The following is a 24,521-nucleotide window of genomic DNA, read 5'->3' as shown; positions in this document are numbered from 1 at the left end:
TTAGAATTAAATTTTTTAAAAAATAGCAGCCAAATGAATATATTCAAATGACTCCCTTTCCCCCACCCCAGTCTACCAACCCATACACGTGAAACAAGGTACGTGTTCTTAAAGTGGGTCACCTGGGAAGAGGTAATTTGACAGAGTCGTGGCATTGCAAAGTAAATGAGATATGGTGCTTATCCCTTTGTTCAAAATTATACAAGATTTTCAGTATTTTGAAATTTTATATAATCTGGATTCAAATATTAAACTGTAACAATTGGGGAGGATTTTATTCTAATGACTATTTTATTCTTGGTTAGTATATTTCTCTCTCTTCTCTTTGAGTTTGGTTAGGATTTTAAATCCATTTTATTCGTTTTATTTAAGAAACTTAAAATGAATTTATTGAGTGCTACCCATTTATTTTCTTCATGAAAGAATTCAAATTTGGGGAAACATTTTTATGTTTCCTTTTTCATATCATTCACTCATTCATTTATTCATTTATCCATCCACAATTCCAAAGCACTTGGAGCTCTAAGGGGTTTTGAGTTTTCAGAACTTGAACTGTCATATAGCTTGCATTCAAATACATCATATACTGACTCTCAACATATTTCCCCAAAATACATTTCATAGCAGATATACTTTTATTCAAAAATATCACTTTATTCTTTTTTTATGCCATCATATGTTGGTACTAAGTTTGGCAGAAATGAGGTGGCCCCGTCAGGGAGATTACTTTTTTTAGCTCCTGTAGTGCTTTTGTTTCTACCAGTTAATGATACTTCTTGTTGAAACATATTTTTTCAAACCAAAGGATGCCCCATCAGGTAGCTCAGCTGACAAACAGGTTGGTACTCATCTCCTCATTGATTCCACCTTTGCTCCTAGTCCTTCACTCTCCTCACATCAAATCCACCCCAATCATCATTTATCAGGAATGATATGCAAGAGCAGGATGGTGGACCCATCCAAGTCACCTGTTTATATGTGATGTGTGGACTGAAGCACAGGGGACAGGTCTGAGTCAGAGCCTGACTCAATGGTTTATTGTGCTAAACGTGATTGAGGTTTGTTTGCCGACTGCTCTGGGCCCTCTCATAAGTGATGGGATGAAGTTAGGAAAGAAATGTCAGATCCTGGAAGGGAAAGAGAACTCCAGTTGTCCCTCCTCCAGAATGAAATTCTGATTGCATGGTGAAGGTTCACCCAAAATTCTCTCCCATTCATCCTATCAAAAAGGGATCTTAAAAAGGAAATCCTGATAAATCATAACCAGACTCACAATGTGCACCTGTACCATTCAAAGTGGGGCACAGTGGTTTTCGAGCACCAATTTCTGATAACAGAAGATAACAGATGGAGTCTGACCATACTGTAAAATATTGAAATTATATATATATATATATATATATATATATATATATATAACCTATAATAAAACATAGATAAGCACCACAAAATTTTACAGGTGACTCTAAGGTTCTTCTCTAGTTGATACTTTATTTATATATTGGTAATTAGAAACAAGGGACTGTGCAAGTGGCCTGAGATCATACAGTTAATTAGCCGTAAAAGTAGGGCTGGGTTTATACAAGTCATTTCCACAAACAACTGATAATTAGAACATTTTTCAATATTAAAGTATTGCTTTCATAAAAAAAAATAAATAAAGTATTGCTTTCACAATTTCTTTAGCCGTTGGTTTTTAATGTTACTTCAGAATTATGAAAAGTTTCTAAAATAAAGTTTTGCTACCTCTGGTGTTATTTTCCTTGAAAATTATGAGCTTGCACATTAATATACTATCTTAAAAATCACATATGACGGGATCCCTGGGTGGCGCAGCAGTTTGGCGCCTGCCTTTGGCCCAGGGTGCAATCCTGGAGACCCGGGATCGAATCCCACGTCGGGCTCCCGGTGCATGGAGCCTGCTTCTCCCTCTGCCTGTGTCTCTGCCTCTCTCTCTCTTTCTCTGTGTGACTATCATAAATAAGTAAAAAAAAAAATTAAAAAGAAAACCACACATGACTATATTCTGAGTCTGCTGGCTAGGTATAACAATAAATTCTGAATAACAATAAAACAATAAAAATTCTTACAATGACACAATAAATAAAAATTACATTATAAAGAATGATTGTTTAAACCCAAACTTATGGAATGATTCTGCAGCCTTTGGATAAATCTGTAAAAACTTATTTGAGTTTCAATAAAAATTGAAGGAGTAAACATATTAAATAGCACCTTTGCTTCATTATCTAAGGGAGAGGATAAAATTTAGAGTGCTCCCTCATTTACCCTAAAGGAGAAATGACATTTTGATAAAATCAATTAAAGGGAAGTATTGTTTCATGAAATAATAAAATGTGACTTGGCATGATATATCTTAAATGTACCTGTATCTTAACATTTTTCAATTGACTTTTTAAGCCTTTACCTTAATATACAATAATGGTTTTATGGTGATAGATGAAAACAAAAGCCAGAGATGAGTGACTCCTCCAAATAAACTATCTTTCAAAGTCAGGATTTTGGAAGAACTTATACAATGTCACAGGGATCTATTCTTTGCAGTTTAGGTTAGGAACCCTGGAGGGATCAATGTTTGTACTTGTATTATTTAGCATTTTTGTTTTGTCTGTGAGTTTTTTGTTTTCATTTTCAAACACAAAAAGACATAATTCATAAATGTCTTAAGCAAATAACAGTTGTAAACAATCAATATATCAATAAGTAAAATCTAGAGATTTTATTTAATTTTCCTGGTTTCCTTCACCTCACATGTACTATATGACTCTACCACAGTGAAATACTTTCAGTGGTGGGGCACTGGACCTCCATGCTCCACTTTGCTAGATGTAAGTGGTACACTTATTTTTTAAAATTTTTTAAAAAGATCATTTATTTGAGAGAGAGAGAGAACCCATGAGTGGGGGGAGGGGCAGAGAGCGAGGGAGAAGCAGACTCCCAGCTGAGCAGGGAGCCGAAGGGGGAGATCAGTCCCAGGATCCTGGGATCACGACCTGAGCTGAAGGTAGATGCTTAACCCCTGAGTGACCTGGCGACACTGGTACATTTAGACACACAATCTATTTAACCTCAGAGCACTTTTGACACTGTTGAATGCTCTGTCCTCTTTGATGTACTTTTCTTCCTTTGACTTTGATGACCTTATACTTTCCTCAACCCTCCTTCTCTGATTTCCCCTTTGCTCTGTCCTGCTTGGCATCCTTCTTGACACCGTGACCAAGCTGAAACTCATCACACTTCAGCCTCATTTATGATCCCTCTCTTCATATTTCCCTGCTGTAGTGATCTCAACAAAGGGCATCATGGTGCCTCCAGCTCAGTGAGGATCAGGGCCCACATTCAGCAAGAGATGAAAAATCCTCTTTGAAATTGTGCTAACTCAAACAATACCTAACTTATCCATGATTTTTTTTCCAGCTGTTTTATTTTTAGCCCTTGGAAACTTGTTCTAAGAAAGAAACAGCACATCATCAACACTGGATATTTGTTCACTGACATGAAATTATCAATGTTGTAGCTTTCAAATGGAATCTCAGGGACTTCCTATAAACAGTGTGTTAAAATTTTGATGAAAAAGCTTTCATCCAGGGATCTGCATCATATTATCCAAGATCACTTTTTATTTCCTCGAAGACATCTTGATATTATCTACTCTTCGTCACCTCTGCTCTAACTACGCTAGTACAAACTGTGCTGAGCAAGACAACTGAACTGCTGCCCTCCTTGCATGGCTTATGGGCTCTCTCTCCATCATGAGACTAGTTCTCTGCTTCATTTATAGTCATATTTTTTTCAAAATACAAATTTTATGATGGGACTTTCTTGCCTTAAGCATCTCTTTATATCCTAGAACCATCTACCATGCACAATGAAGCCCCAAACTGTCTCACTGCTGCCTAAATAACCATCCCACTTCTGAGCCTCATTCTGCCTTGCTCTCCACTCCTCTGTACCGGTGATTTGTCTGTTACCTCAGGAACAAAACAAGCAACATTTCTTGCAAAGTAGTCTTTCTCAACAAAGCATATAGCTTTTGTTTGTTTGTTTGCTTCGTTTGTCTTTTTCCCCCATGTGTGAAAAGTACTGAGAAATGAGCAAAAGAGAAGGATGCTAAGAGAAGGGAAGAGGGGAGGGGACATGCTAGAAAATAAATATGTACCTACTTTGATCAATGAAACAGAAAAGATTCCTTACATCTACTTCTCTTGTTAGAGAAAAATCTGGATTTGTGATCTTGTTGAAATAGTAGTTCTAAGAGTTTATAGTCATAGTTTCAAATGTGGTCATGATGAGACTTAGACTATGAAAATGCTAATAAATAATCGGAGAAAGTATCTTATTTCTTATTAAAATGAAATATAGTGCAAATCTCAAGTAAAACATTTTATGAAACTCAATAAAGTTTAACACGTCTAAGGCCAAAATTTAGATTTAGTACTTTAAAATTCAGCTAGCATTGATGATTAAATAATATTGTCAAGAGGAGAAATTTCTGCAAGAAATCAATTCTTATTTGGTGTTTAGATTTATTTTAGAATGATATCTCTCATGTTCTTTGAAATAAATGATAAGAGCCCCTTTAATATGGTATTTAGAATTTTGAATATCAATTCTTTCTGAAACAGAGCTTTTGCCAAAAGATTTCTCTCATAGCCATATCTTTCCTTCTGATGTTTCAACTCTTGCTCTCAGTTGAATCAAGTTATTTCTAGATAGCTGTGCTATTGAGAAAGCTACTTAAAAGGAAGTCTGTGCAGCTATGTTTTGTGGTCCAAATTTTGCATGCCTGATTTTTAAGCCAACACGACTTTCTTGCTCTCTCTCTTCCCATTGCACTGATGGCCCTCGGAGGGTGCGTTCAGAATCACCATCATACGACATTAGGACAACTTACCTAGGAGAATGACAACACACAGCAGAATAGCGATTAAGGCCCCTGTACTCAAGCCAGCCGAGGACAGGAACGCTTCTGCATGGCAGGTCCGCACACGCCCATCTCTCTCGCATGCACAAACCCTGACGGTGAGGGTGCTGCTGCTGCTGAGAGAGGGGATTCCACCATCAGAGATCATAATGGGGAGATAATACACATCCTGAATAGTTCGACTAAATCTCCTCCGCCTTGTCAGAATGCTGGCTGTGTTATCTATGACAGACATAAGCAAAACAAAATGTACTTAGTAAGGCCGCCATTCAAGATGCACATTTCCTTTAATGGATAAAATGGGTATGTGTGATTTTTTTTTAATTTCTAGTTTATGAAATGGACACAGGAACATGAAGGGGTGATCATTAAAGAGTGACGAACATATGTTCCGAAAATCGAGATACTGACTTGGAAAAATTAATTGAGCCCAAACTAGAAGAGAAGGGGGAGAGTGGAAAACAGAAGAGCGAAGAAGCAGTCAACACTTTGGACCTGGACGTAATCGTGAAAAGATTTAAAAGAATACAGATGGCTTCAAGCCAATGAATAGGTCCCAAACTTTATAGGGGTCCCCACCCCAAACCTGGTGCCTCAAGGTAAGCAATAGGAACAGACATCTGTATTATTAGCAAACTATTCAGGTGACGTTAATGTACAAAAAAGCTCAAGGGCCACTGGTAGAGATGACAAATTTATGGAGAAACCAGATCAACTGATAATTTTTTTCAGACTTTGTTGTGATTTGAAGTGTTCTTGTTATAGTAGGCACACCATGAAAAGTTAATGATGAAAAAAATAGTTAATTCTATTCTTTATGTACTTTTAAAATGCCGTATATTACATTAATTGCCTGCATGATCAATGTGTGGGCTACAGATTTCGATCCAACCACACAACCGTATAAGGGCAAATACATTAAATTTCTATTTTTTTAGGAAAAATCATTTTTACTATAAATAATAATTAAAAAATAACCTGAGACCCAGAGTATAAGTTGCCCAAAGTCACAGAGCTAGTGAATAATATACAACCTCAATCCATTCTAAAACCCTGCTCAAAACTACAGTGTTGTGCGGCCTTTTTACCTATTCATCTCCAATTATACTAATGTTTTCAAGTACACACAGTATATGGTTATCTTAGCATCATTATTCCTCATTCCCAGCAAGTATATTGGTCAAAAGACCCTCCTGGTTTACACTTAGATGTGCTATGCAGATTCCCTGCATGGAATAACTAGTTGCCCTCGCTGTAGATTATCACCTGGCCCTGTGTTGCATCCTTCTGGAGCAGCACATCATCAATGACTCATTGCTCCAAGGTTATAAAGGTGGAGCCATTTCTCCTGAATGTAGACACAGTGAATGGGAGGTTTAATTCCAGAGCTTTACTACTGGGTCAGCCGTGAGGCATGACATTTGCATAACAGCTCAATTTCTCACTGCTCAACCTTCTTCCTCCCACTGCCCCGCAGGTGTTGGTCCCAAGCACACTTTTCAGTAAACAACCTGCCCTCTAAACTCCAGTTCAGAGTCTGCTTCCAGAGCTTAACCTGCACCTACACCTATGAGTTAATTACTTTTCACTAAAAAGTGATTCATCAAACAATTACATTTAGGAATTCTTTTACCACATCAATATTTTTCTTCTGAAAATTGGAATTCTATTACATATGAGTATGTTTAAGATACCCATGATACAATACTCTACAGCTATGCTTTCTTGATTTTACATTGCCAAATTAATGCAACAGAAAGGTAATAAAATTTTCAAATAGTCAATGTAATATAGGTAATAAAACACATGGATTGCATATATGTATTTATAATCATATGCACACATACACATAGGTTTATATAGGTACTCCTATACATATAATTGAAGGGTTGTTACAGAGCATAAATAACCTAAAGAGAAATTACAGAAGGTTTTCTTACCTGGTATAAAAGAAAAAAAAGGTATCAATTGTCTATTCTTTTTTTTTTTAATTCTCTATTCTGAAGCAAGTTGAGAATAGAGAAAGAAAAAGAGCAGAAATTCCATTATGTGTTTGTAAACCTACAACAGTCACAAGCACTCTCCCAGAAACCTGCACTTTGAGGAAGTACATCTCTTGGCTCTAAGTTGTCACATCATGATTAATGTAAACTTGCCTACATGCTCAACTCTCTAGTCTCAGGAAAAGGTATGACCTAAGTGTTCACAGGCCAAACACGTTTGAGAATCTCACTGCTGGCCTTTGAAGAAGAGACATAAGACACTTGTCCTTGATTTTGATAAACGTGATTAATAATTTGTAGAATGACATAACATGCAATGGTAGGTGTGGACTCCCTTTTGTGGTTCTGACCTCATGTACACTTTGCATTCTTAATGTGGAGGCAAACTCTCTTTCAGAATTATTATTGGAAATGCAATCAGAAACATAATCAGAAACAAGGAGAAAGCCAGAAAATGTTTCTAGTACACCGTAAGTTCTTAAATAGGAAGCTCTCAGACACAGAAACATAAAAATATTCTTTCTTTTTCTTTCCAGTTGAAGTTTTGACTTTTGAAAAGAAGATTCAAAAAGTAAAGAGCTTCCTACCTAGAAAGATTTAGCAGAGCAGAATAATGAGTTCCTGAAAAGGGATATTGTGTACCTAACCGGAACTGCAAAAAATGTACTTGACTGAATGCTCACTGAACTTGAACAAGAAAACTTTGAATTAAAATGAAAGAGGCAAGAAGATATATTTATATACATACATATACATATATATGTGTATGTCTGCACATACAAATTTACTTATAAAAGAGAACAGAATTTGTCTTGTTGAAACTACGAAATTGGGTGTCAAGAGAAACAACAAATCTCTAAACTTGAAGTATAATTAAAAAAGTATAAACCAAGTATTATAAAAAAATCTTGACTTCCAAGTGGATAAAAAATTAATATGAGCTGAATAAAGGGCAGCTATTGTAGGATGGAATATCTGTGAATGAAAAGTGCTAAATCAGCAACACCAAATAAAGGATAGTCTCTAATAATGTGTACTCAGGTTTGGTTCTTAATTCTAATTCTCAATAGTTTGGATGGAGACAGAAACTCATAGAACTCTTGGAAGCCAAGAAAGTATATTTTGTTAGGATTCAAAAAGATATTGAGCGGTTAGCACAAAGACCTTAAACTAAAATGATGTGACGCACAGATGCATATGGGATGGTAAAAATATCATCTAGGAGAGATCTTGAGTAACAGCGATTATTTTGCAATAAGTATCTCTGAATGCAGGAATAAGGTCATATGTAGGTAAAAATAAAACAAAACTAAACAACAACAGCAACAACAACAAAATGTAAAAGAGTCTTGGAATCATTCAGTAGAGGTATGGAGTGTCTATGAACCTCTTTATTGAGAAGACTGCACTTGAATACTGTGTATACTTTTGGGTCTAGTACCTTGAAAGTGCTATTTTACCCCAATGGGGTGTTTTAGAAGACTTAGGGGTGAGAAAAACTTTAGAAAAATATGTCACATGAATAGTCTTTGAAGCAACAGTGTGAAAATTCTACATGTCCCATATGGATTCAGGGAACCAAAGGGTCTCAGAAAATGGCCAGAAAAATTGGGAAACCCTCTTAGTAATTCTTAACTTTCTGAATATAATCAATATAATCAATATATTCGTAATATTTCCAGCAACCATGTCTTCAGCATAATTTGGAAATAGCCTTGAATATAGTTTAATCTTTCAAAACAGATGGCAAAGTGTTCTTTTTCTTTTTCTTAAAAGGTATGAGCACATACAGGAGGAGGTAGGGAGACTGCTGTGCAGATATGTAAGTTCTGACTCATGTGGACACGTTTAAAATAGTGAAAGAAGTGAGATTTGGAGTCCTTTGAAAAGCAATTATAATATGAATAAATTCATTTTGGAGCTGTGAGAACTCTAAGGATTTATAGCTGATTAATAATTCATAAAACTATTTACAGTAAAAGATATTGTTGAAGAGATAGGTGCACTTGTAACCTCCACGCTTCTACAGGGACAGAAGGCTATAGAATATGATAGTCCAATGAGAGTTGCACACTAATTATGAAACTACAGTACGTGTCTTATTTTTTTAATATTTTCTAAAACAAATATATTTTCTAATGCATTATTTATTTATTTAGAGAGACAGCCTGGAAAGGGGCAGAGGGAGGGGGACTCTGCATTGCTTTTGGAGCCAGATCCAGGGCTTGAGATCATGACCTGAGCCAAAATCGAGAGTCACACTTAATCGACTGAACCCCACAGGTGTTCTCTTTTAAAAAAAAATATGTGGTGTACTCTTTTTCGCTTAATATTTTGAGAGACCTTGAAAGATTCTAATCTCTGTGCTACTTGTATCCTTGTATACAATTTAGGTTAAAATAAGGGATGTTTTTAAAATACTCCCTGGGGCAGAAACAAATCCTATATTAAAGTCCAAAATTGCCTGTACCTTGGTAAACATTAAAACTGTGTTTTTCAAAACTCCTAAATCATTAGACACCTAAACACTCCCTGACATTTCATAGGGTTCTTTGTTTGATGATGTAGGTATAAAGATATGCTTTATCTCCAGCATGGCCAACAGACTATTAAAATAATATTTCCAAATCCATCACAACACCACAAGTATTTGAGATCCCCAGATGTGGATTTCTAATTGAACTAAACTTTTTTTTTTTAATTTTTCTGAAGAGAAAGCCTGGAAAGAGAAACTTAATTTCACTAGACAGATAAATATGCATGGGTTCATATTGTTTTCATTTATTTTCTGCTCTTCCAGCAGCAATAAGATCTACTCATAATTTAACTATTATTGGAGCCCATGCATGAAACAATGCTCTTTTGCTCCCCTGTAAAGCTCCTCTCACATAATAGGCACCTGATAAATAATGATTTGAACTATGCTCAGCAGGAACTTGTCTTCTGTTACATTTTTTCTTATTATGTTGACATGTATTAAAATATTAAAGTGAAAATGAACCTTTATAACCTGTAACACCTGAGCGGCATTATCTCCTCATGCTCTCTACTAACCATTCATTCCTTCTCTCTTGCTTCTTGACTTCTCCTTCTTTTATCTTCGAAATGCCCTAATATCAATTTTCAGACTCTGATTCTGTTTATTTAAGTTTATAAACAGCCTCCTGGCCTCGCTTGCATTTCTGCCAAATTACAAATGAATGATCCAACATGTCATTATGTTCTGAGTTTGCACCCTGGAATGTCATCCCTTTGACCATCTGCCACACTCCATCTTGATAATCTTTAAATCCCAGATAAACACAACCAACCAATGTTTAAGGTTTCTGCCTTCAGATTCATTAAAAAAAAAAACTAAATATACATATATATATGTGTAAAATAGTTATAACCACCTCAATTGGCTCCACCAAGTATGTAGAGAAACTTAGACTGTGCTCTCAAAGGAGATGAGTAATCAATCTATTAATATCCATTCTTTATCAGATGCCAGGCAGTAGCTATTCTGAATTTCTTTTGCCATTTTCTTTTGAGTCCTCATCTTCCACTCACAGTAGGAAAGCATCTTTCCCAAAAAGAAGCTACCATCTATTATCAACATTTTGAAAGCACGTTTGAAACTGCTCAATTCCTCTTTGCCATTAATTATGTCTCTCTGAATATACAAGACTATGTATCAGAGACTTAAAAATGAATATAAATACATCTCAGGCAAAAATATGAATCTTGGAGAATATCAGCAAATCTGCTCATGAATAACACATATGAATTTGCATAAGTGCTAATAACAGCGGAGGTGATGAAAAAAAAAAAGGAGCTTTTAAAATAGAAATCCAACCTAAAATTCAAAATAATAATGTAGAGGTAGGGATAAGAGTAAATTTACAATTTTTTTTAATACTGTGTGACCTATAAGAGAAACCCTCTATCCATTATTTATCACATACCTTTTACAAATAATACCATTTTTAGTAGGGAATGGATGACTCAAATTGGAAGATATTATATTTGGAATCACTAAATTTATAAATGCTGAAGGAAATTGTAAGGATAAATCCTTGACTTTAAAAAGTGAACACATAATCCTATTTATGAAGTTGCTTAACATTTCCCGTCTGAGGGCAGAGTGTGGAGTATGTGACTCCTACTGGAGTCATTACATCCTTTGAAACATTAAGGCAGAGAATAATTCACATTTTCACAAACAGAAACCAAAGTAAAAACACATGGATTGGTACAATTAGTCATATTTTTATTCTTTCTACTTTTATGTTTCTGCTTAAGGAATATGAGTGAGCTGACCTTTCGTTGTCACCGTGAGTAGGAGTACAGAAAAGGAAAAGGCCATGAGGTCCACAGATACATCAGGAAAAATATATAGGAGTAAAAAAGAAAAAAAAATCAACAGAGATATGAAGAAAACAAAAGAATATTTTCTTATCTAGAGCAAAAGGGCCACTAAACCAAGTCACTACACTTGCAAGTCACACGTCCCCATTTTAGGGTCAAGATGGTAGGTGAAATATTTGCCTTCTCACTAGTCATGTTTTGAGTCTCGCTCTTCTCCTAAAGGGCAGTGTGAGTCTATCAGGTGTGACAGCCCACATGTTAGGAAGGAGGACAGAGATTTGACTGGGAGGGAAAAGAGATGCCGAGGAGAACCAAACAGCGAGTCTCAGCCTCACCAGACTGCAGGGGAGTGACCGAGCAGGGCACAGCTGCTCCCACATCCAGGAAAGGATGTTTGAGGAGTCACCTGATTTTTTATTTGTTTCTTTTGCTTTGGTTTTTATTATATTTTAAAGATTTTATTTATTCATTCGAGACAGAGAGCATGTGGGTGCGAGGGGAGGTGGAGAGCGAGAGGGAGAAACTCGTGGTGCTCATGGGACTCAATCCCAGGACCCAGAGATCATGACCTGAGCCCAAGGCAGCTACTTAATTGACTGAGCCCCTTTGAGGGGTCATTTGTAACTATAGTCTCAGTTCAGACTGTGTGTGTGTGTTATTTTATTTAGGAATGGGAGAAACTGCTAAATGGTCTCTTGAAGCCCTGTGGATAAAAACAGAATTCTAAATGGTTATACTCTGCAGAGAAATTAAGCGCATTACCACACCAGCTGTGAGTTCTCATTTGAAGGACAAAAATAAACTCTGGGAATATTGACTACTACAAATCTGATAATGCCAAAGAACTACAAAATATACAGACAATCTCTAGTGGTTTCGAGATCATCAACTAAGTAACTGAATTTCACTACCAATGGACTATGATACCTGAAAGAAAAGTCTCCCCAAAGACACCTTTTTAACGACTTTTAAACACAGTCAAATTTAAAAATACTCCTTATCTTAAACTCACTGTAAACTTAGATGTCCTTTCACCAAACGCAAATAGCCACAAGGAAAAACAGTATTTTCCAGCATTGCCTTTTAAGTATTTTGCTAAAAATCATAAAACCACTTACAAATAATACGACCTTCATTTTTAGAAGCATGAATGAATATTACAAAGAAATAGTATGAGGTAGTAAATTAAATATATAAATATATTATATTTATAAATATAATAAAGAAAAAACAAAATCTTCAATAAGCTGCAAAAAGGTGAATAGGATAGTCTACAGATTCTTTTGTTTAACTGATTAAAATGATAATTTTCAGTGAAGTTCCTGCATTTAAAAACGTGGTATTCGGACACATTCATTTTTAAAGAATGGGATTATCTGCAAAAGTGGGAAATGCATATATTTTTTTAAATTTATTTTTTATTGGTGTTCAATTTGCCAACATATAGAATAACATAATGAGATGCGTATCTAAAGAAGAAATCTGAGAGACAGACACGAGTAGGAGATGTTTGAAAGCAAATTATCGACAACATTATAAGGATTTTCAAATTTGAAAGGCATATTAAGTGTGATTTAGAGCCCTGCAAACAAACAGAAATACAAGTATACAGATAGTTATAAATGATCTCTTCCCCTAGTAAAATCTGCAAGATTTACAAATGCACTTGACAATTAGAATTAAGCCTAGGAATTAGGCTGGCAAATCTCTGTGCATCAGATAAAACCTAGTCCCTCAAGAGGCAGCATAAAGACCATGAAGCAGAACAGATTTACCTGGAAGGCTAATGATAATTTTATATTGGGGGATTAGATTACACTTTTATATTACAAAATGAATGAACAAAGTTATTGTGTGCACAGAACCCTGGTGTACGCTTGTACTCAAGGACTTTGTGACATTATGGCTACAGCTCGTTTGCTATCGATACAGGTAACCAAAATATCTATATCGGTTAAGAAGTTAGAATTAAACGATGGAGTTTGTGAGGCTAAAATTAAGTTTATCTACTACAGTTTAAAGATTAGGTTGGCTGGGGGCAACCCGGTGGCTCAGTTGGTGAAGTGTCCCACTCTTGATTTTGGGTCAGATCATGATCCCAGTCCTGAGATCGAGATCCGTGTCAGGCTCTGCCCTTGGCGGGGAGTCTACTTGAGATTCTCTCTCTCTTTCTCCCCTTCTGCTCCTCCTCCCCACCACACTCTCTCTCTAAAATAAATACGTAAATTTTTGTAAAAGATTAGGTGGTCAGAGGAAAAAAATTCATTTTCGTCAGGAAGTAGTTCATCCCTTTTCCCCTTGTTTGAGAGTGATATAATTTTTAAATGTTGTGACTTACAATTATCTTCTGAACTCGTTTTAATTTTAAATAAATCTTATCGATATGCTAATGATAAGTAAGGTCAACAAACAATATATATTTCACCGTCTATGTTGTAAAAAGAAAAAAAAAATAGACATCCTTCACTTGGTTATTTTCCAAATCAAAGTATTTAATAGGTAAGGGCCATGATTTTCAAGATGAATATTGAGGATTTTGGTTGAGTCCAAAATTTTCTATCCACCACAATTTGGTACTAGAACAACTAAATGATTAATGTCAGAATATATATATATATATATATATTTAAACAGAATATAGCACAGTGTTTAATACTTAGTATGTTCTCAGTAGTGAATACAACGTGCCTGTGTCTCTGCTTTGCCCCTTTTCCCTGGTTAGACTCTTCGGACGTCGTCATCTATGCTGTCTCAGTCCCCCATCGGATTGGAACACATTCTCAGATCCACTCTACCCAGCGGGACGGATTCCATCCTTCAAAGTCAAATCATGTCCCACTTCTTTTAACAACACGACTTTTAGTGATGTCTTTAAAGTTAACTCAAGTGTCGCTGCCTTCAGGTGCAGGTTACATTTCCTAATACCTTTGTTTCCCCAACTAGATGGCAAGTCCCCTGAGAGCAGGAGCTTTGTGTTTTAACTGCTAACATTCTGGACAGCTTAGATCACTCACTGCCTGACACCCCCCAGACAATGTGTGCCACCTCCCAGGTTAGGTGGGAGGAGGAACACAGTATCAACAAGAGCTGACTGCAGAATTTCTTTTAGAGAAAAAAAAAAAAAAAGCCTTTCTAGGATGAGACGGTTAGAATGGTCGTGAGTAGTAACATGGTGTGAGTCTCCTGTAGAACCCTGGACAGCCAGTGTAAATGCCAAGCAATGAAATAAAGCTCTGTGTGTGTGCATTTGTGTGTGTTTCTGCATATTTCAGGTGCTTTTTATCATTTTTTAAATTAAATACAATAAATGAGTATATTCTTATTGAAAATATCTGAAATCCATTTCATAAACATTTATGAAGCAAGCTTGCTATATTATCATTATTGCTCATACATGTGATCAAACTCTACACCTGAATCATTATATCTACTTGATGCTTAATTATTACTGTTCATTTTATAGTCTTTACCTTTTCAGATATTGATTCTTATCTTATTTTCATTTGGCTGCTGTAGCTCCAAATATTGTATCCATGGAATTTTACTATAATTGATAGTTTTTATATTTTCTGATGCATTCAGCATCTTAAAGTACTCTTCCCTAATTGTCCACATGAGTGATATCCTCATAGGAAGAGGGATATTTTATTGTAGGTCTTTTCTTCAAATGTCACTAAAGAAGACCCACTGACTATCAGCTTGCAATTTTGCAAATGAGTACTTTGGGACTATGTATTCTCTTTATATTTTAAATTCATTGTCTGGAAATTGGTAAAATTATTTCCTTATCCACCAAGTTCGAGAATTTCTTGGGGATTTCTTGGGGATTTTAGTTGGTAAAATTATTTCCTTTCCATCAAGTTCAAGAATTTCTTGGGGATTTTATTATATATAACTTACATATAATACATTATAAAATTATAATAAATACATAATAAAATATATGTATGTAAACTTTAAATCTTAAATATTTCTTTACGCAGAGTGATTTGGATATTTCATATTATTTTTTCCATCTATATTTATTTTTAGTTACCTTTTATGTGCCCTTTATGTCTTGTAGTCCTTCATATGTGATTTCAAATTCTTTATATTTTGATCTCTCTTCATGAGCATGAAACAGTAATAACTGTCTCCATGTCTCCACTTTACGAAAGAGGAAACCGAGATACACTGAGAATAAGGACTTGGTGGTCGTCTCACACACAATCAGCAGAGAAACCACGTTTTAAATAGAGGCAACCTATCTCCAGATCTACCTCTAAAACACTCTTCTGCGCCACTTCCCCCTCTTATTTTTCTTAACAGATATTTACTTAATATGGTCCTCTGTGTCAGACATCACAGTGGGATTGGGAATACAGCAGGTCAGTAAATCAGATAAAAGTCCTTGTGTTCTTGGATTGTAGAGTTTCAAAGCACAAAGAGCCCACAGTGTGACAAGTGCTGTGATTCGAGAGGTGCTGGTTATCCTACAATCATCTGTCATTAAGAAAAAAAAAAGGATCCAGTCTCGCTGATGACTGTTGGGTACTGGGTGTGGGGTGGCTGAGGTGCTGACCAATTTGCTCTTAAGGGCATTAACTTTTTCTAGTCATGGTTCAGAGGATGGATGGAATCAGGGTTCCCAAGAATTTGGTGTAAAGAGGGAAGGCATTGAGACTCGGTAGGTGATAGAAACCAGGAGAGGGGAAGCAAAGTGCCACGGGACTCAAAACAGCAGGAGGTGCCCGAGGACTCGGATCCCACCTCTCTACGTCCTTGAGTGTGGGGCAAGCACTGTTCTCTTGGGCAGTATTGCTTCTTCTTCCATCTTTCATATTAATTCAGTTTTCAGAGGTGTCCTTTTGAGTTTTCTTATCTTACCAGAAATTTTAAAGCGGCAGTATTTTCATGTGTCCACTCAAAAAGTCTTTTTTTTAGATATTTAAGAATGGTTTTCACTTTCTAATAGTAAGTGCTTTCCAATGCACACTAACAGCTCTGTCTTTCAACCTGCCCTGGCAATACCCTCTGCTCTTCCACTTAGGGAAGTTCTTTGAGCTCTCATCCCCAGCGATTTCTCCAACATCCTGAGGGAGTAGTGAGTAGATGTGAGCCAGTGTTTAAATATCTTCTTATGAACCTCAACACCACTCTGCTCTAGGGGTGACTTTCAGGATCTATCCTCAGGCTGAATTTATTTAGCTGCACATAGTTAGCCCAGCAAATATTTAGAAGAATGACTCTGAAATCTAATTTTAGGCTACAATGTCTTTCATCTGTTATTCCTTCCAGTTATCTGCTAAACTGGGCTGTTTTTGCATCATACCCTGTTCATCCATACTTTTGAAATAAGTGTGAGCTTTGAGCACATAGTATTTTGGAAGAAGGCCTATAGCTGGCAAGGGAGAGGAAGAGGGCAAATCAAAGCCTGAGAAATATGAAACATCAGTTGAGGTGCTACCTGGCAGGGAGTGACAATGTTGCACCCAATCCAACTTTCAGAAGTTTTGCAAAGGATCTTGGTTTTGCTCAGTATATAGGATGGTGTTCTGAGCCAATTTTAATTAAATTCTAAGGAACTAATATCCTCAGCATTTTGGTGAATATCCAAGGAACCAGCATCTCTATGATAATTAGGTTATTTCTGAACAGCATCCTTTCTTCTGAGCCCAGTTTATATCCCAACTATTTAACAAAACTGGTGCCAAACAGTTCTTGTCTTATAGAATGGAGGTCTAAGGTAAAATGGTTTTTGACTGACCAAATACTCTTAGGGATAATACAGAGAAAAGCCTGTACGTTCCAAGAAAATATCTGTTTAATGGTGTTCAAGAACTCCTGGAGCAAGATGACTAGACGGACAAGATTCCAGAGAGGACGTATATGAACAGGGGGCTGCTGATTGCAATCCATTTGCTTGTACTAGAAACTAATAAGAGGATGGAATTCCAACCTGGGACAGAGAAACTAGAACTTTTAGAAGTCTCTTGGGCCTGCAGTCAAATTGGAAATTGAGGAGGCTTGAACACATGGCTGATTTTCCCTAAAGACACTTGCTAAATTGAAAGTTTAAATTGGAAGTTAAATCGAAAGTGGAGAAGAAATCTAAAACTCTAAGTGGAAAAGCCCTGGAAGATAAAGAAAAGCTTTTTTTTTTTTTTTTTCTTTCTCTTTGTATTGAACTGATAGTAGTTAAAGTTAGAGACCAAGGTGGTGGGCCCAGGATGCAAGCAAGCTCCCAGTTGAAAGTCCTGGAGGACTATGTTCCAGAATGGGACAGAGATAGAATCTGAACAAAATTACAAATCGACTTTGATTTAGTTCAACTCTCATTGGATTAAAATAATCACGCACCCCCCTCAATGTGTGTCAGAAAATGGTGAATACTCCCTGAAGAAACACATTGTCATGTGAGAGACTCTCCAAGGTCTATACGCCAAATGTGACATCTAACAAAAAACTTACTAGACAAATCACGCAACAAGACCATGTGTCCCAGTGCTGTCTCTCCGATGTCCCCGATGAAAAACAAAAACCTGTCATCTTATTGAGACACTAGAGTTAGTTGACAATGATTGTAAAATTGTTAAGATTAATATGTTTAAAAAATAGAGAGAGAAAGAAAGGACAGATAATTTCACTAGAGATTTATCTCTGTATAAAAGGAAAAAAAGTGCTATCAGCCAAAGCAGTCAGCATTTGAGCTACACTCCTTGCATGGATGTATTTGCTTTGATACGATTCCTGTTTCTTTGAGCAGAAAATGCTTTGAGCTTCATGCTGGTGTTTTCTACCAATATACTCACAATGTTACAGGGGATGCTGAAAAATAGGCCCCAAATAAAGAGTCATTTACATAAATGGGATGGGACATCCAAAAATACATTTGTTCTCCAATGTTCAGGTAAATTAGAAAATGCCAAATTAATGAAGGAGAAAACATTTGGCAAAAAAAGATCTAATGAAGATGGTGAAGATCTGAGAACACATGGAACAATGTCTTAAATTTAATTATTTAGTAAGCAGATCCAGTGGCAAATAGAATCCCACCAGGACATAGACAGAGGAAGATAATCTTACTTGCTAAATATAAGGACAACCTCTGGGGCAAAATCCGACCTAACTTCCTTGCTGCCCTTTATAGAATTTTGGGACTCCCCAGTTTAAGATTTCTCTGCTGTGAAGCAAACCCACTGCATGCAGACCATGCACCTGGAGCGCTCCAGGTCCCTCTCTTGAGACTTTGGGGTTAAGGGAATCAGAGAAAACATGAAGGTCCTATTGCTCCCTGTGCCATGGGAAATGGAGCATCTACCCCTGACCCGGGAGTATGGAGCCTTGTGCCAGAACCCACGAAATTGGGTCAAGACTCACCGCTTACCACGGAGGTAAAGTATAATCTAAGCATCGACATGTGAAGGCTCTTATGACACATCTTCAGCAGCTACTCGGGTGTTGAACCATTGACATTCCCAGATTTTGTTTTTATTTTTGACTAATGGGATGCATGTAGGTGATATTTATGTTATTATTGTCTTACGTTTTTGTGTAAGACCATTAATAGCTTGAACACATGGTCATATGTTCATAGGTTTATTTGCTCTTCTGTTAATGATCTACTTGTATCCTTAATTATTTTGCTTCCTATTTGGGATGCTTATTTCATTTTGTGGGATGTTTGAATATATTCATGATACTAATCCATACTCTTTTATAGAAACCCTCTTCTACCCCAATTATATAAAATATGTTGGTCCCTTTCTATGTACTTTTTGGATTGCGCTCTCCACAACGGTTAACAATTCTGCCTTTGTCTTCTGTAAAGTTCCTATGTGTATATATAGATTTAGATATCTAACAATTTTATTTATGCCCCCTTAATTGGTTCTTCCCTTCTCTCTCTCCATTTCTGCAGTACTACTGTATTGAAGGGGTACTTCATTGTTTCGTGCCGAACTCAGCCTATCAATAAGCAATGTTGTGGTTGGATGAACCCTTGCTATCCTTAGGACGATCGCAAGACATTCTTCAGCAATAACCCTCAAGAAATTCTGGAAAGAAGGTTGATTACTCACATGTTTGGAAATTACACAGCACATGTGGGGCCACAGGGAGAGGTGGAGGGTAGAGAGAAAAAGAATGATGGGGGCTTTGGGGTCGATGGTGGGTGCCAAGGATTTGGGGGCTCATTCTATTGATGAATTTAAAACATAAGAGTGGGAATTTAAAAACCAAGAAGAGGGAGAGAGAGAGAGAGAGAGAGAGAGAGAGAGAAGAGCTTGAGAAAGAGGGAGAGAGAGAGAGAGAGAGAGAGAAGAGCTTGAGAAAGAGGGAGAGAGAGAAGGCCAAATGATCAGTTATCAGGATCAATTAAGATCTCGAAAACAAAGAGTCTCAGGGGACGGGGGAAGGCAGCCCGGACCTTTATCTGGTCCTGTGGCTGGCATTGTGCTTATTCCAGCTAACCTTCCCCAAAGTGGATGCCTCTTTGAAATGGGAGCCTTAGCAATCAAAGAGTAAGACAGGCACATGCATTACAAAGAAAGAAAGAAAAGAAAAGGAAAACCAACTGTATCTGGGTTTCACTCATTACTTTCTTCATTATAATGTCTTAACATCTCCTAGGATATGCCCGCTTTTCTTCTCTTTCTGCTGACGATGTATCTCGTTCATCTTCTTTCTCAATACATTCTTGCTTTTCTTAATCCTTTGCCATTTGTATTTTTATTAACCAATTACTAAATTCAGTTTGTCATTAAAATTATATATAATTTATAGATTAATATGAAAATCTGAGTCTCTGATTCACTAAGTTGGTAAATATATTATTTTTCTTGCATGGTTTTATATTTTCAGTAACTTTGTTCTTTAGATTGGGTAAACCTGAACATTATATATTGTTATTTTTTTCCCCTAATGATTTTAGAAGTGTTTTGGGTTGATTTATTTATTTTCCCATTTGATATTGTACCTGATTTACTATTTATTCATGTTTATTTTAAATATAGGAAATCTGTCCATCTTCAGGCATTTATTTGTATTCCAAAAATTGGCAAAGTATTACTTTGGTGTTTATGTAGAGTCTCCTAAATTTCCATTTAGACAATATCATCATCTATTAAGAAGGAAAATCGAGTGTTTTGTTCCTAATTATTATTCTCATTTTTTTTTTCTTTTTGAATCAAGAACATTCTGTACAATGTTAATTAGTTGTAGTGGCTGAAGGTATCCTGGGACCAGAAGAATTGCTTATATGAACCTTTCAGAAATTGCTCATTCTTAGAAATGTGACCTAAATAAATGTCTTTTATTTTAAGACACCAAGTTTTGGATTTGTTTTCTTTTTCCAGAAATAATTGTTTCTTTTGAAGCAACAGGCTAAATATTTCTAACTTTTTATATTAAACTTTCTATCTTATTTTAATTTTGGTATATCTCTTCTGAGCAGCATATATATATTTATATATATTTAAATATCATAGAGCTTTGATTAAAAATGATATTTAATCTGATTATGGCTATGAGGTGTTTGAACTAATTTCTACTTCTTTCATTTTCTATGCTTTTACTTTGCATTTTTCATTCTCCTTCCTGGCTTTCTGTTCTATTGATAACATAAGTTTTATTATTTAACTTTCTGGAAATTGTTCCTTGCTTTGGAAATTACAGATTTTTATTCTGCTAATTTAGTATTTATACTTCAAATTTTAACCTATGGAATGAAACATGAATTACAAGATTCTTTCTTATCTATTACATTCTGCAGAGATCCTAAAGGCAAACACTAATACAATATTTACCAAAATGTAAGTAAATAAAAGTAAGAAACTTATTTGTACACATTGGAAAGTCTTTAATAATGGGTCCTCCTCGAGTCCTGAGAGCCTACCCTTCTTAACTAGTTCCAGAGAAGGTTGGTAATAGCAAATTATTTTCCATCAGCATTTTGACAAGATGGTTTTTATCAACTTCTACCACCTGTTTTTTTAAGACAGTAATTTAGTTTAAATTTAATTATTGGGGTGCCTGGCTGGCACTTTCAGTTAGGCGACTGACTCTTGGTATCTGCTCAGGTCATGACGTCCACATGTAGAGCCTCCTGTCAGGCTAGACGCTCAGCATGGAGTCTACTTAAGATTTTCTCTCTCCCTCTCCCTCTGCCTCTCTCCTCCACTCTCCTTCTCTCTAAAATAAATAAATTAAATACTTAAAAACAAACCATTAAAAAATCTAATTATCAGGGCACCTGAGTGGCTCAAGTGGTTGAATGTCTGCCTTCTGCTCAGGTTGTGATCCTGGGGTCCTGGGATCGAGTCCCACATCAGGCTCCCTGCAGGGAGCCTGCTTCTCTCTCTGCCTATGTCTCTGCCTTTCTCTGTGCCTCTTGTGAATAAGTAAATAAAATCTTCAAAAAAATCTAGTTATTATTATTTAGCGTTTCCTTTTTGATAGCGTAAGGTTTTTTTTTTTCTCTTTATCTTTGGTGCTTAAAAGTTTTAAACTATCATATCCAAGGATAGATTTAATTTTGTGCTTGGCTTTGGTGTTTATGTTCATCATAAGGGTCCATATATTTTCAAATATAGAGCTGTCATGCAATTTTATCTATATATACTGCTCTTGGCCATAATTTCTTCTTAATTCTTCTAGGAACATTATGCTCCAATCTATCAGGTGCTTTACAAAGTTTCCTCATTTTTATCTATTTGAGCTTATCTGCTTCAACTACTGAATTTTACATTTGACTTGTTAAAATTTCTTTGTGTCCAGGCTAGAGGTAAGGCTGTCTATTAATTTAAATTGTTCTCTCTATAATCTGTGTTTATGTGTGTATATTTATACACACATATGCATTTATATTATAAATATGCACATATATGTGTATGTAATTACATTTTAAACTTATAAATATAAATTTATATATATATATAGTTCTATATATAACTAAATATCTACATAGTTCTATATATAGAACTATATATATAGTTCTATATATAGAAATATAGGTCTATATTTTTCTATGTGTTTAATGGCTTTAGTTTTTTATGCATATAATGTGCAGATATGCATTATATATACATACATATATAATTAAATTTAAATTTAAATTTTTGAATATAATTTTATATATGGTATATATATAAAACTGAGTACATATAAAACTTAGTACATATTTCTATATATCTCTATATACTTTCTATATATGCAAAAACTAAGGATTTTTATTTTAGGGGATTTGATAAGGGATTTTACATTATTTTCATACAAATTTGCTTTCCTCCATTGTCTAATTTCACTTAATCACTTCTTGATCTCTTTTGTAAAAATATTATTGCTATTTTTTTAAATTTTGAGTCCTAAATATAGTTATACTATTCTTCTGATTATTTGTGTTTTATATTATTCAAAGTGAATTCATTTTCTGACACATTCTTTAGATTATTGTCTATCTTTTAATCTGATTTGTAGCCTTCGGGTAAACAATAATATATACATTTTCTCTCTTATTTGGAAATCCCGTTTTCTCTCTATTCATTCTTTACCATTTAGCAGTTTTGGAGATGCCACTAAATCAGTGGCTTCCTCATCACTCACCCTGGCTTAGGGGCTCTATCCTCCTTCTATTGTTCCCTGAAGGTGCACTTTCATGTAAGCAGTAAGCACACACACACACACACACACACACACACACACACACACAAAATAATTGTAATTGTTTTTAATTGTTTCTTTTAGGTTTATTGTTTATGTTCTGGGAGCATATAAACCCCAAATGACCAGGATTTCAGCAGGCCTAGATTGTTAATATTTATTCATGTTTTATGAAATGTTGTCCAGAGAATTTATTTATGCATTCATGAATTTATATGTGTGAGGTTTTCAGTATGACTATTCCATTTTTAATTTTTAATTTCATCTTTACATACTATTTTTTTACATATTATTATCCATTGCTGTCTTCCTTTTAGAGAAAAGGCCATCGTTATAGATGGTATCATTAATTCTCACAATGTTCCAAAGTAAGTATTTTATTTAATTAATTTACTTTTTAGAGTGGGTAAGGGGGAGAGGGAGAGGAAGAAAGAGAATCTCAAGAAGACTACTTGCCTAGCATCAAGACCCATGGAGGGATCAATCTCATAACTCCAAAAGCATGACTTGATCTGACACCAAGAGTTGGACACTTAACCAACTGAGCCACCCAGCCACCCACTGAGCTGCTCCAAAAGTGAGTATTTTTTTTTTTTTAATTTTTTTATTTATGATAGTCACAGAGAGAGAGAGAGAGGCAGAGACACAGGCGGAGGGAGAACCAGGCTCCATGCACCGAGAGCCCGACGTGGGATTCGATCCCGGGTCCCCAGGATCGCGCCCTGGTCCAAAGGCAGGCGCCAAACCGCTGCACCACCCAGGGATCCCCAAAAGTGAGTATTTTAAACCAAAATTTATGAATGTAAAAAATGAAGCTTGGAAAAAAACATGAAGCTTGGGAAGTTTAGGTGGCTTGGCTTATCTATAGCATAATAAAGTACACTTTGAATAAGCATAGGCTTTCAACTATGCATTTGATTTTTTTCTGGAAATTGCTATTACCTATCCAAAAGGAATTTTCTTATGCTATTTATAATTTTATCTATTCTCAACATTTTTAAAAATATTCTTACAAATAGATTAAAACATCTTTATCTCTACACAACTGTCCACAGGCCTCACATACTTGACATGGTATAGCTGGTTTAAGCATCCATATATATGGTAAAAGAAATGTTAGAAAATTTACATCATCATCATCAACCCTTTTAAAATTGTGCACACATTTGAGAAGAATTCCTTAAAATGAGCCCCCACCACTGGTGATGTCAAATCATTGAATTAAGAGCCCTTTTGAATATATTGATTAATTAAATTCACAAATGTCAGATATAAAAATTTTGTACAAAGGACTTTAGTAACTGAGTGGGTCTCAACAACAGTAAAGTTCTCTTGTTTTTTAAAAAATACTTTTGGAGTTATACTTACATAGGTTAAATAACTTGAATGTGACACACTTTAAATCCAAGTCAAATTTTCATGATAACATCATCAAATTAAAATTATGTTAAAAATGTAAAAATGTAAAATTAAATCCTTATGAGAATGGCAAAAGGAACAAATAAAATATAAGTATAGGGATATAGATATGATTTTAATCTAAGGCAGAAAGTTGTTCCACAAATTATGCACTGATTTGAAATATG

At 35.6% G+C, this 24,521-nt stretch overlaps 1 protein-coding gene across 33 annotated transcripts in view; it reads right to left on the bottom strand.

The window, feature by feature from the left end:
* CDH18 (cadherin 18) overlaps positions 1-24,521 on the bottom strand; it is a 948,807-nt gene that overhangs the window by 3,278 nt on the left and 921,008 nt on the right. For 18 of the 33 annotated variants that reach the window (XM_072757177.1, XM_072757175.1, XM_072757174.1 and 15 more), the window contains one exon: positions 4,916-5,167. In XM_072757177.1, coding sequence (XP_072613278.1) covers positions 4,916-5,167 — 252 coding nt within the window. The remainder of the gene's footprint in view (positions 1-4,915; positions 5,168-24,521) is intronic. The other 15 variants (XM_072757200.1, XM_072757199.1, XM_072757201.1 and 12 more) reach the window with 2 other exon arrangements.

This window comes from Vulpes vulpes, chromosome 4 (assembly GCF_048418805.1).
Source record: "Vulpes vulpes isolate BD-2025 chromosome 4, VulVul3, whole genome shotgun sequence".
NCBI lineage: Eukaryota > Metazoa > Chordata > Mammalia > Carnivora > Canidae > Vulpes > Vulpes vulpes.
The sequence above is the reverse complement of the archived record's forward strand: the minus strand, read 5'-3'. Positions and strand labels throughout refer to the sequence as shown.